This window comes from Leptonychotes weddellii, chromosome 5 (assembly GCF_054177405.1).
Source record: "Leptonychotes weddellii isolate Sample4059 chromosome 5, ASM5417740v2, whole genome shotgun sequence".
Classification (NCBI taxonomy): domain Eukaryota; kingdom Metazoa; phylum Chordata; class Mammalia; order Carnivora; family Phocidae; genus Leptonychotes; species Leptonychotes weddellii.
The window spans coordinates 48,899,909-48,912,260 of record NC_138373.1 but is presented as its reverse complement, the minus strand read 5'-3'; the positions used below and the strand labels follow the sequence as shown (position 1 = coordinate 48,912,260).

General features: G+C 37.1%; 2 protein-coding genes across 3 annotated transcripts in view; both read left to right on the top strand.

Moving 5' to 3' along the window:
* The window catches only part of MINDY3 (MINDY lysine 48 deubiquitinase 3), a 66,902-nt gene extending 63,404 nt beyond the window's left edge, over nt 1-3,498 (top strand). Inside the window, exons 10-11 of one of the 2 annotated variants that reach the window (XM_081820656.1) lie at nt 841-912; nt 2,545-3,498. In XM_081820656.1, the coding sequence (XP_081676782.1) occupies nt 841-912; nt 2,545-2,694 (222 nt within the window). In that variant the 3' untranslated portion in view covers nt 2,695-3,498. The remainder of the gene's footprint in view (nt 1-840; nt 913-2,544) is intronic. The other variant, XM_081820657.1, reaches the window with a different exon arrangement.
* Nucleotides 1-12,352, top strand: part of LOC145721354 (ubiquitin carboxyl-terminal hydrolase MINDY-3-like) — a 287,265-nt gene that overhangs the window by 82,110 nt on the left and 192,803 nt on the right. The window lies entirely within an intron of this gene.

Here is a 12,352-nt window from a genome sequence, read left to right as displayed (position 1 = left end):
AAGCCACTGTTGCCAGCAGCTGTCTTCTCTTAGTTCCGGAAATGGAACAAATTCTAATACGGACCAGGACCAGTTTTTGTCCCATGCGCATCCTTACATCAATCAGATAAGGCAAGGAACACAAGGCCCTAGGCCTTGAGGGAAATAACTGGAGCCAGGTACCTCAGGTGGGGCCAGACCATTAGTGGCCTTGAATACCAGGTTAGGAGAATTGAACTTGATCTTTAGCTGAGACCAGAAGGTTAAGGCAGTAGGGATAACATGATCAGATTTCCTGCAAGTTTAGTAAAATAGGAATTTATAGGATTTCACTTCTTTATTGGATATTATTAAAGGCTCTCAGCACTATAATTTGTGTTTTCATTTCCCACAAGGCTCTTCTCACTATTTCAAAGTTGACAATATTTAGATGGGGGAGGGTGGGTGGAAACCCCTAATTCAGTATGGTAAGCCGAATGGAAACTATTGGTACAGAGATGTTTGCAGGCTAACGAAAAGTGACATTACTGCTCTTATGTATTTATTGAGAGGAACAAATTATTTACAACCAGTAAAAGAGAGGTAAGATTTTAGGAAATATTTTTGTGTTTTAGAACCCTGTCCTTTAAAAAAAATAAACCAGTACAGAAGAGCTTATGATAAAAATCAATACTTCCCCACTTTCCTGCGTCTTCCCCAGAAGCAACTATTTCAGTTTTTATGTTTTCTAGTAGATAAAGTCTTAAGTTTCTTGTTTCAGCAAATGATTTTCCAACCAAAATTTTCCTTTCAACTGCTAATTAGAAATTGCCTAATATAAAAGTATACTTTAAAGTTTTAATAGTATTTTATTTATAATAGGGCTCCAGTGGTCCAGAGTCTTTTACTGTCTATCACTACAATGGATTGAAGCAGTCAAATTATAATGAGAAGGTATGGTCATTCAGAGTAATTTGTCTTCACCTTGAGTATATCACAAGGTTTGATTCCCATAAAACTTTCTAAGAGTCTCTACTCTCTTTACTATTACAGCGTATTTTAGAACTGGTTATATTTTGATCTGATCAGTATATGTTAGTCATTGAGATCCTCACTGGAGTTTTGGAACAATAGTTTCACTGTGACAAAATAACTACATTTTGTTACTCTTGGCTGTATAGATATTACTAAATCAAGTTTTGCCCATGAAATAGGTCCTGTTTTATCTGATAATTGTAATAACTTGAGTTAAATTCTTTGTGGACAATTTTTCAGAAATGGAAGTTGTACTGTGGGGAGTTAAAAATGTGAGTTGTAGTCTCATTGTATTAAATTTATTTCATCACAACTAGAAAGTAATATATTAATGCAAATAAAGATGCAAATGTGTTTTTATGGAAACTCCCAGTTAAAACTAAGAAAGCTTATAGCTTTTATATTGGAAGAACATAATTACAATCATGTGTACCAAACACTGAATATATAAACATACATGTACTTTGGAAGAAGGCAGTCTGTATCTGTTCCTTTTAAATTTTACATTTGGAATTTCTCTTCCTACAAAAAGAGATTAATGACTGACTCGTTTAATGTACACAGTGAGCCCTTATAACGGGGTGGGGTATTAGTATATTATTTCATAGGTCTGAAAGTTTATTGCAATTAAATCAGAATAAAACTTGTTTCCAATATCCATCTGCCCATGTATATTTTATATGATCATCGCCACTGTATATAAGCTACCTGGCTAGTTTTATCTGCCAGTTTTTTTTGTTTCTGTCCCAACACCCTTCTTAATTTTTTCTCCGTGATTTTTCATGCAGTACGGAGTACACTCATGAATAGCATTTCATAATTACAATAGCAAATTTGCCTCCAGCTCTGGAAATTTAACACTTTTAAATTGAAAGAAAGTGAAGTCCTCCTCTGAATATATAGCTCTATTTCTATTACAGTTTCTCTTCTCATGAGACAGCATTTCCATTCCAGTGCCTCCATATTAAAGCAGGAAGAAGTATATGTTATATAAATAAACATTTCTTCCAAATGGTATATGTTAATTAAAGGATGATTTTTTCCTTTATCACAAAAAACCTGCATGTATTTTAGGATTCACTTTTTTTTTTTTTAAGATTTTATTTATTTATTTGACAGAGACACAGCGAGAGAGGGAACACAAGCAGGGGGAGTGAGAGAGGGAGAAGCAGGCTCCCCGCAGAGCAGGGAGCCTGATGTGGGACTCGATCCCAGGACCCTGGGATCATGACCTAAGCCGAAGGCAGTCGCTTAACCGACTGAGCCACCCAGGTGCCCGGGATTCACATTTTTTAAATCATGATCTTAAGCTAAAAATCAACTGCCAAGCTATCAGTTAAAATGTGTATCATCATTTTGTTTCCAAATATATTTTCACATTAACTAGTAAGCAAATATTCTTGCTCATATCTATCAAAATAAAATTAAATATACAGTTCCATATGAAACAATATGCAACGCCTTGTTTGCTAGCCTATGCAAAGTTTTATATCCTTCATAAGAATTGGCTAAGAATATTGGTTGACCTTTGTGGCTTGCTTTGTTCAACAGGTAATGTATGTTGAAGGGACCGCAGTTGTTATGGGTTTTGAAGATCCCATGCTACAAACAGATGACACTCCTATTAAACGCTGTCTCCAAACCAAATGGCCATACATTGAATTACTGTGGACCACAGATCGCTCTCCTTCACTAAACTAATTTGCCTATTTATAAGGAATATTGTAATAGCAGATGTTGAAAGGGATGCAAGACTGGCAGTCGGCTACATTAAGCTATACACTGGTATCACTGATTAACTGTAAATAACAATTAAAAACACATTTTCGGTGTTTAAGATATGTTTAAATTATTTGTTTTAAAGCTTTATGTTAAAGGTTATCCTATTTTAACTCTTTATGTGAAATTTACTAGCAAATTTACTAGCTTTAATCAGAGTTCATCACTTTTACAGTCAGATAATTGATCATTTATTGAAGTGTAAACATCCTAATACTATACAGCATTTGTATATTGAGTATCAAAGTTACTATTTATAAACTACTTTGGGTTTTTATTTCATTCAGACATTTTATGGTTTCAATGATTCTGGCTTGCAGTCTATCAGCCTCCACATTGAAATGCACAAGAGTTAAATCTTTGTTGTTTCTTCTCTACAATCTGGTTTCCATTAGGAATACTGATAAATTATCAACCTGGATTCTTTGCCAATTGGCTTAGCTCTGGCATGTTTATAAAAAGTAGAAACTACCATTTATTCACTGATATTTAGAGGATGTATTTCAAAAAAATGATAGGTAAGAGAATCTGTTTGATAGTCTTAACACTGTTAACTTACTGTATTGCCAAATACACTTTTCCAAATTTGTCCCAGCAGCCCTGTAAGCCAGCTTTCTTGTATATTTATGTGATAAATGCATGAGAACATCTGTTATTACATTAGTATATTGCATTATTTATTATGATCCTGGTGGATGGTCTAAATAAACATTTTTTTTTTCTTTACCTGTAACTTGGCATTTTTTCTATTAGTGACTCAAAAGAAACTAATACTCAACGGTGTGTCTGCCCAGCAATCCTGAGAGTACATCATAGAACAAATGCCTAATGAACTTCCACAACACCTTGAAAAGGAGACCAAACCGTATGCTGACCTCAGAGTTCTGTTAACTTACTTGGACAGCCAGGAGTACTAGAACCTGAGTAGACAAAGTTACAGAAGCCCCATCCTGTTTATTTTAAAGAGAGATTTTACTTTATTTCAATAGGTTTGTTGCCCAGCAATTTGAAATGTGAATAGCCAGAAATACATTCCTTCCTTCACTTGAGAAGCATTTGTCAAGTATCCTCTTAGGAATTTAAGAACTGAATTTTATGGGCACCTGTGGGACTCAGTCAGTTAAGTGTCTGCCTTCAACTCAGGTCATGATCCCAGAGTCCTGGAATCAAGCCCCATGTTGGGCTCTCTGCTCAGTGGGGCCTGCTCCCTCTCCCTCACTCCCACTCTTAAATAAATAAATAAAATCTTTAAAAAAAAAAAACTAAATTTTACCTTCATTGTTTAGCTGAATATGTATTTGCTCTTTGAATTTGGGGTTTTATTTAAATTTTATTTTTATAAATGTTAACAATTCTAATATAAGTAGGTTTTAGCATAAGAAAAGAATTTTGGTGACATTATGTTCAGGAGTGTGATACTAGCTACTAGAATTACAGCTGTGCAATGTCTTTTTTTGTTGTTACTCTTGGCTTCTTCCAAATGTATATAAAACACATTGTGCTAACTCTGGTCCCAAATTCCATAGGATTATGAAAAAGCATAGATTTTCCCGTAAACGTTGAGCCTACAAAATAGTGTTTACTTTTTATGATTGTTATATAACAAACCATCCCAAAAGCTTCGTGGCATAAAACAATCATTTTACAAATTCTGTGGCTGTAGACTGTAGAGCACAGTGGGGAGGGCTTGTCTGCTTCTCAATCTAGAGGCTCAGCTGGGAGACTGGAGGGGTCTTTACTCACATGACTGGACCTTAGCTCGACCTAAGAGACAGATATAGAACACTACACTTAAGGCTGAGGATACATTTTCTTTACACATGCATGTGAGATGCTTACCAAGATCGACTATATGCTGGGCCATAAAGCAGTCTAGAGAAATCCCAAAAGTTGGGAAATTAAGTAGCACACTTACAAATAACGCAAGGGTCAAAGAGAAATCGGAAGTTAGAACATGTTTTACTGAATGATAAAAATAAAAAGCAAAAATTATGGATGTGACTAAAGCAATGCTTAGAGGGAAATGAACAGCTTTAAATTAAAGGTTTGGAAATTGGAAAGCTAAGCTTTCGTCTCAAAATAAACCAAAGAAAGTAAACAAGATAAAAAGAGGTATTCACATACAAAAGAACATTTTGTACTCCTACCTCACACCATATGCAAAAAATAACTTAAAATGATCAGAGGTCTAATTGTAAGAGCTAAAACTATAAAGAGTAAGTCTTCATGACCTTGAACCCATAGCAACAGTTTCTCAAAATACCAAATACAAAAAGATTGTCTGTACTTAACCAAAACTAAAACCTTTGTGTGTCAAAGGACCTCATGAAGAAATATTTTCTCCCCATAGAATGGGGAGAAATCACATGTATCATAGGGAATTTGTATCTAGAGTATATAAAGAATTCATAATTTAAATAAAAAACAAGTATTTTTCAATGGGCAAATAATTTGAAGAGCTATATCTCCAAAGATGATACACAAATGTCCAGCTAGTAAACACATGAAAAGATGCTCAACATAGTTATTAAGCAAAATCAAATCAAAACCACAAAATAACCATTTCACACCCACTAGAATATCTAAAAATCAAAAAGACAAGTCTTTAGCAAAGATTAGAGAAATTGGGACCCTCGTGTTGGTGGGGATACGAAATGGTAAAGTCACTTTAGGAAAATAGTTGTATGGTTTCTCAAAGAGTTAAATACAGAGTTAGCATATGATCCAGCCATTCAATACTAGCTACATATATTTGCACAAAACGTTTACACAAAATCTTTTATGTGGGCGTTCACAGTAATGTTATTCATACTCACCAAAAATGGCAACAACCTAAATGTCCATCAAATGATGGATGGGAAAATATATACATACAACTGAATATTTGACCAAAAAAGATTTACACATGCTACAACATAGATGAACCTTGAAAACATTACAGTTAAGTTAAAGAAGCCTATCACAAAAAGATCATATATTATATGATTCTATTTTTGTGAAATGTCCAGAATGGGCAAGCCATAGAAACAGCAATGGGATTAGCAGTCACCAGGGGTTGAGGATAAATGGAGAAGAGAACATAATTGGAGAATAACTGCTAATGTGTATGGAGTTTCTTTTTGGGGTGATAAAAATGTTCTACACTAGATCGTGGTGATGGTTGCATAATTCTGAACAGGCTAAAAAACATTGAACTGTGAGAATAAAAAAGGAAAATGAAATAAGCAGATACATAATAGGGAAAAAAAAAATCCAGAAGTTAACATTTGCTGAATATGGATCCTATGTGTATACATACACACACACACACACACACACACACACACGGTGGCATATTACTCATCCATCAAAAAGAATGAAATCTTGCCATTTGCAACGACAGATGGAATTAAAGTGTATTATGCAAAGCCAAATAAGTCAGGGAAAGACAAATACCATACGATTTCACTCATATGTGGAATTTAAGAAACAAAACTGATGAAGGGATGGAAAAAAAGATAAAAATAGAGTGGGAGGCAAACCGTAAGAGACTCTTAACTATAGGAAACAAACAGGGTTGCTAGAGGGGAGGTGGCTGGGGGCATGAGGTAATTGGGTGATGGGCATTAAATGGAGGGCACTTAATGTAATGAGCACTGGGTGTTATATGCCACTGATGAGTCACTAAATTCTACCTCTAAAACTAATAATACACTATATGTTAAGTAACTTCAATGTAAGTAAAATCTAAAAATAGTGAAAAAAATTAAGAATGAAATAACACACTAGAAATTCTCTAGGTATTAAAAGTACTGGAGGATATATTATTTATCATGCCAATAAATTTAAAATTTTAGATGAATGGACTAATTTTATAAGAAATAAAACAGAACTGACACAATAAGAAAATCTTACATCCATTAAAGAAGTTTAATCAATACTTTAAAGCCTTCCCTCAAAGAAAACTCTTGGCCTAGAGGGTTTCACTAGCAAATGCTTCCAAACACTGAGGAAAAGATAATACAAATTGTAAACCAGTACCCCCAGGAAATAGACAAAAGAGTATTTATTTTATGAAGCCAAAATGGTGCTGAGAGGAGAACAGAATCTGATAAAGACTTTATAAGAAAGATTAAAAACCAAATATTTCCGATGGTCATGAAAACAAAAATCCTATACAATATGAAACCCATCAATAAATTTGTATGTGTGTGTGTACAATGTGTTTATATGTAATACATAACTAGTGAGTACTGCAGAAGTATTAAGTTCGTTTAAGATAAAATCAGTAGTTTAACATTAACAGATATATAATGGTATGAAACTAGAAATCAATTTCAAGAACTGGAAGAAATACAAACAAATGGAGGCTAAACAATATGCTACTAAACATCCAACAGGTCAATCAAGAAATCAAAGAGGGAATCAAAAAATATCTGGAGAGAAATTAAAATGTAAACACTAGAGTTCAAAATGTTTGGGCTGCAGCAAAAGCAGCTCTAAGAGGGAAGTGTATAGCAATATAGGCCTATGTTTAAAGAAAACAGCCCTACGTTAGTAGGAGGAAGAAAATAATAAAGATCAGAGCAGAAATAAAAGATGTAAAAAAATAATAGAAAAGATCAATGAAACTAAGAGCAGACTCTTGGAAAAGATTTTTAAAAATAGTGACAAACCTTTAGTCAGAATATTCAAGATAAAGAGAGAAATTCAAGAAAGAATGATCAGTGAAAGAAGAGTTACAACTGCCACCAAAGAAATACAAAAGATTATGAGAGACTATTATGAACAATTTTACTTTCCAACAAACTGGACAACCTAGGAGATGTGGAAAAATTACTGAAATGTACAAATATGTAAACTTCTAAGACTGAATCAGGAAGAAATAGAAAATCTAAACAGACTGATTACTAGTAACCAAGTTGAATCAGTTAAGAAAAAAAAAAAATCTCCCCACAAACAAAAGTATAGGACCAGATGACTTCAGTGGTGAATTCTACCAAACAGTTACAGACAAGTAAGTAACCTATACTTCTCAAACTATTCCAAATAAATACAAGAGGAAGAAATGCTTCTAATCAGTCTATGAGGCCAGCATTACCCTGATACCAAAACCAGACAAAGATATTACAAAAAAGAAAATTAACAGACAAATACCTCTGATGAACATAGATGCAAAAGTCCTCAACAAAATATTAGCAAACCAAATTCAAAAACACATTAAGAGGATCATTCACCACAACCAAATGAAATTTATTCCAATGATTTAGTATTTGCAAATCAATCAACAAGATAAACCACATTAAGAAAATGAAGGATAAAAATCATATGATCATCTCAATAGATGCAGAAAAAGCATTTGACAAAATTCAACATCCATTCATGATAGAAACTCTCAACAAAGTAGGAATAGAAGAAACATAATAAAGGCCATTATAACAAACCCATAGCTTACATCATACTCAATGGTGAAAAGCTAAAAGGTTTTACTCTAAGATGAGCAACAAGTAAAGGATGTCCACTCTCTCCACTTTTATTCAACATAGTACTGGAAGTTCTAGCCACAGCAATCAGACAAGAAAAAGAAATAAAAGGCATCAAATTGGTAAGGAAGAAGTAAAACTATTTCCAGATGATATACTATAAATAGAAAACCCTCAAGACTCTACCAAAAAAAAAAAAAAGCTATTAGAGCTCTTAAAAAGAAAATCACAGGCCCAAAATGTGATGACTTAGGTTAAACTGGTTATTGATAAACTGGAATTTTCTGGTCAGCATCAATGAGATGACTTGCCACATGGGCTGTCTTCATCCCCAAAGGAAGATGAAATGGTATGCAAAATAAGATCCCTTGAACTTCCTTGTAAGAGAAGGTGATCTTGCCTGAAACAATCCTTCCTTTTATTTTGCTAATTACTTTCTTGGCCCACCCTCTTTCCTATAAAAACCTTCCATTTTATACAACTCCTCAAAGCCCACCCCCCCTCCCCATTTACTAGATGGGATGCTGCTTGATTCATGAGTCATTTCTTAAAGCCAGTTAGATCTTTAAATTTTACTTGATTTTTTTTTAACAGATTTAATAGCAGCAATGGGATCCTAAGTGAACTCCAATAGCATTTGGAGACAAACACAGGCATGGAACCCAAGAAGCTTTTGAGTTCACTTTCTTGCCATTTCTGAGGGCTGTGGGTAAGCTTCTCTCAGTTGTGAGCTCCAGTTTTTTGTTTTGTTGTGTTTTGTTTTTTACATTTGAGCTCCCAAACTAGTTGTATTTCCTTTACAGGGCAGGTCAGCTTGAGAGCGCTGATGGTTATGCCTGGAGCCCAAATGAGCTGGCAATTTTGCACAGAGCCCCACTGAGCTGGCAGAAGGGGCTGCTAGAGCTAAGCCCCTAGCCTTTCAGACCACAATTCCCTAGGTGGAAAATGTCGGTAAGGTTCCATGAAAATTGGTGGTGCACAAAGGGCCTCCTTGTGTCCCAGACACAGTAACATCTCTTGATTACTCCAGATACATTAAGGTGCAAGTTTGTTTGCCTTCTTTAGTTTAGATAAAAGCTATTGCTAACAGGGATCTTGAAGACCAAAAAGCTGCAAAAATTGGTGGGCACAGGTCAAGCATTTAAAGGCTGTTAGGGTGCTCACCACCTTAAGAAGACTCCCGTGATAGAAAATTTGGCCACAGCAAGGGTTAGATTGACACTATGTCACCCACCAACCTCAAGAAAACTTCTGTGCAATGAGATACACTGTGAATCACACACTATCTCCAACCCTGAGGCACAGCCCTTCTTCTAGGTATCAGTTCTGAGAAACCCAAAGGCTTAGCTAATGGAATCCTTAGATTCTCAAGAGTCAAGCATACCACTTTCCAGCACACCTGTGTATTTTACATCTCAGAACTAGAGTCCCAAAAATTGCAGATACCTAGCAAAAACAGCAAAATCTTACTAAGCTTGTTTCATCTCCTGAGGAACTTGGCTTGGTAACCATTAGATGGAGATGGGGGTGGACAAAATAAGGCCAGACAGAAATGTGGGTTAACTCCATTTCCAGCTAGGGTCCTACCAAACTGCTGCCAGCCCTCAGGGGAATTACGACTTAGAAATACAATGATCATTGTGAGGAATGTTCCAGTTAGTAAGATCACTTAAGAAATGCACTTGAAAGCAAGGATTCTAGTTAAGTGGAATGGGATACCTATTTTAACTGGCATGAAGAAGTATCCTGAAGTTTTCAAATTTCCAAAGTAGTTTCACTAAAATTCATTACGAAAAAAAAGCTAAGGAAAAACAGGAAAAGATACCTAGAACTAAAGATTGTAAGACTGCTATAACTCCTGATGTTCCCCTCTATCATTTGAGTACTCACCCTAGTAATTCTCTGTCTGAACTGCTTTTCCACTCTGAAGTGACTATTATGAAATTACTTTTTAAAATAAAGGTAGCCAGAGGGAAAAAAAGTCATTCTAACATAGGTGGATAGAGGTTAGTCTTTAATATCATTTAGATGGCAACCCAATTCTTTGAGGAATTAAAAACTGTCCTTGGAGGGCGGAAAAGATGGAGAATGAGTAGGAGACCCTATTCCAACCAGTCCCCGGAATTGAGCTGGATATCTACCAGACCACTCTGAACACCCACAAAATCAGCCTGAGATGTAAGAAGATAGATCTGGATCTCTACAAACAGAATATCGCAGGTGGTTCTGTGATTCTCTGGGCAGATACCAGAGGATAAATGGTAGCGGGAGGGAGCCTGGCCGTGGGCATCCTACATCCCCGGTGAGCGACAGCCTCCCACGCTGGGGACGGGGCACAGACTCGCAGACTGCTAGCAGCGGGGAAAGGACTTTAGGGCAGCCCCCTGATGGAAACCAGGAGCGGGGGACCACGTGTGCGAACTGGGGGTGGTTTTAGAAGCACAAAGGGCAGAGACGTGCCCTGACCTGGTGGCGAGGACTGGGAGCGCTGCGGAGGGTGCACAACCCACGACTCTGCAGTTTATAGCAGCACAGACAGAAATGGAGATAGTGTGGCCTGGAGAGCTCACTGAAGAACAGACTGCGATCTCTCTGCTCTGAGGCAGAGGGCTGGAAACGGTCTCTTCTGCTCTGACTCGCGGAAGAGACGCAGAAAGCCGCCAGGGAAAGCCACCAGAGAACAAAAGCCCCCCAAAAACAGTTTTCACTGAGCCCATCCCCTGCCACAGGGGACACGGCAAATCTGCCCAAACAGGGTTGCCTGAGTAACACCGCGGCAGGCCCCTCCCCCAGAAGACAGGCTGGGAAAACAAGAGGCCAGCAACCCTAAGGTCGCTAGAAAACAAGTGCATCTTGCTTGGATTGTGGTCAATAATTTGGACTCTCTACATTCCCTCAACCACCCCTCAACGAAATGACTAGGAGGAGGAGCCCCCAAAATAGGAAAGACACGGAGACTATGACTAATGCCACAGATTTACAAATGGATTCAGATGTCGGAGATGGAATTCAGGCTCATAACTGTGAAGACAATAGCTAGAATGGAGAAATTGACTAATGGCAACATAGAGTCTCTAAGGGCAGAAATGAAAGCTGAATTGGCAAAACTTAAAAATGCGATCAGTGAGATCCAATCTAACCTAGATAATCTAACAGCTAGGGTAAGTGAGGCAGAAGAACGAATTAGTGATCCTGAAGACCAATTAATAGATAAAAAGGTAAAAGAGGAGGCCAGGGAAAAACTCAGAATCCACGAAAATAGAATCAGAAAAATAAGGGACACCATGAAACGTTCCAATGTCAGAATTATTGGGATCCCTGAGGGGGTGGAGAGAGAGGACTAGAAGATATATTTGAGCAAATCGTAGCTGAGACCTTCCCTAATCTGGGTAATGAAACAAACATTCGTGTGCTAGAGGCACAGAGAGGACCCCTCCCAAGATCAAGGAAAACAGGCCAATGCCCGGCATGTAATAGTAAAACTTGCAAATCTTAGAACCATGGAAACCACCTTAAGGGCAGTTAGGGGGAAGAGATTCCTTACGTACAGAGGGAGGAAATTCAGAATAACGCCAGACCTACCCACAGAGACCTGGCAAGCCAGAAAGGGCTGGCAAGACATATTCAGGGTACTAAATGAGAAGAACATGCAGCCAAGAATACCTTATCTGGCAAGGCTGTCATTTAGGATGGATGGAGAGATGCAGAGCTTCCAAGACCGGCAGAAACTGGAAGAATATGTGACCAATAAGCTGGCCCTGCAAGAAATATTAAGGGGGGTTCTATAAAAGGACAAAGACCCCAAGAGTGATATAGAAAAGAAATTTACAGGGACAATCAATAAAAACAAGGTCTTCACAGGCACCATGATGACAATTAATTCATATCTTTCAGTAATCACTCTCAACGTGAACGGCCTAAATGCTCCATAGAACAGCACAGGGTTGCAGATTGGATAAAAAGACAGGACCCATCCATATGCTGTCTACAAGAGACTCATTTTGAACCTAAAGATACATCCAGACTGAAAATGAAGGGATGGAGATCCATCTTCCATGCCAACGGACCTCAAAGAAAGCAAGGGTAGCAATTCTTATATCAGACAAATTAGATTTTAA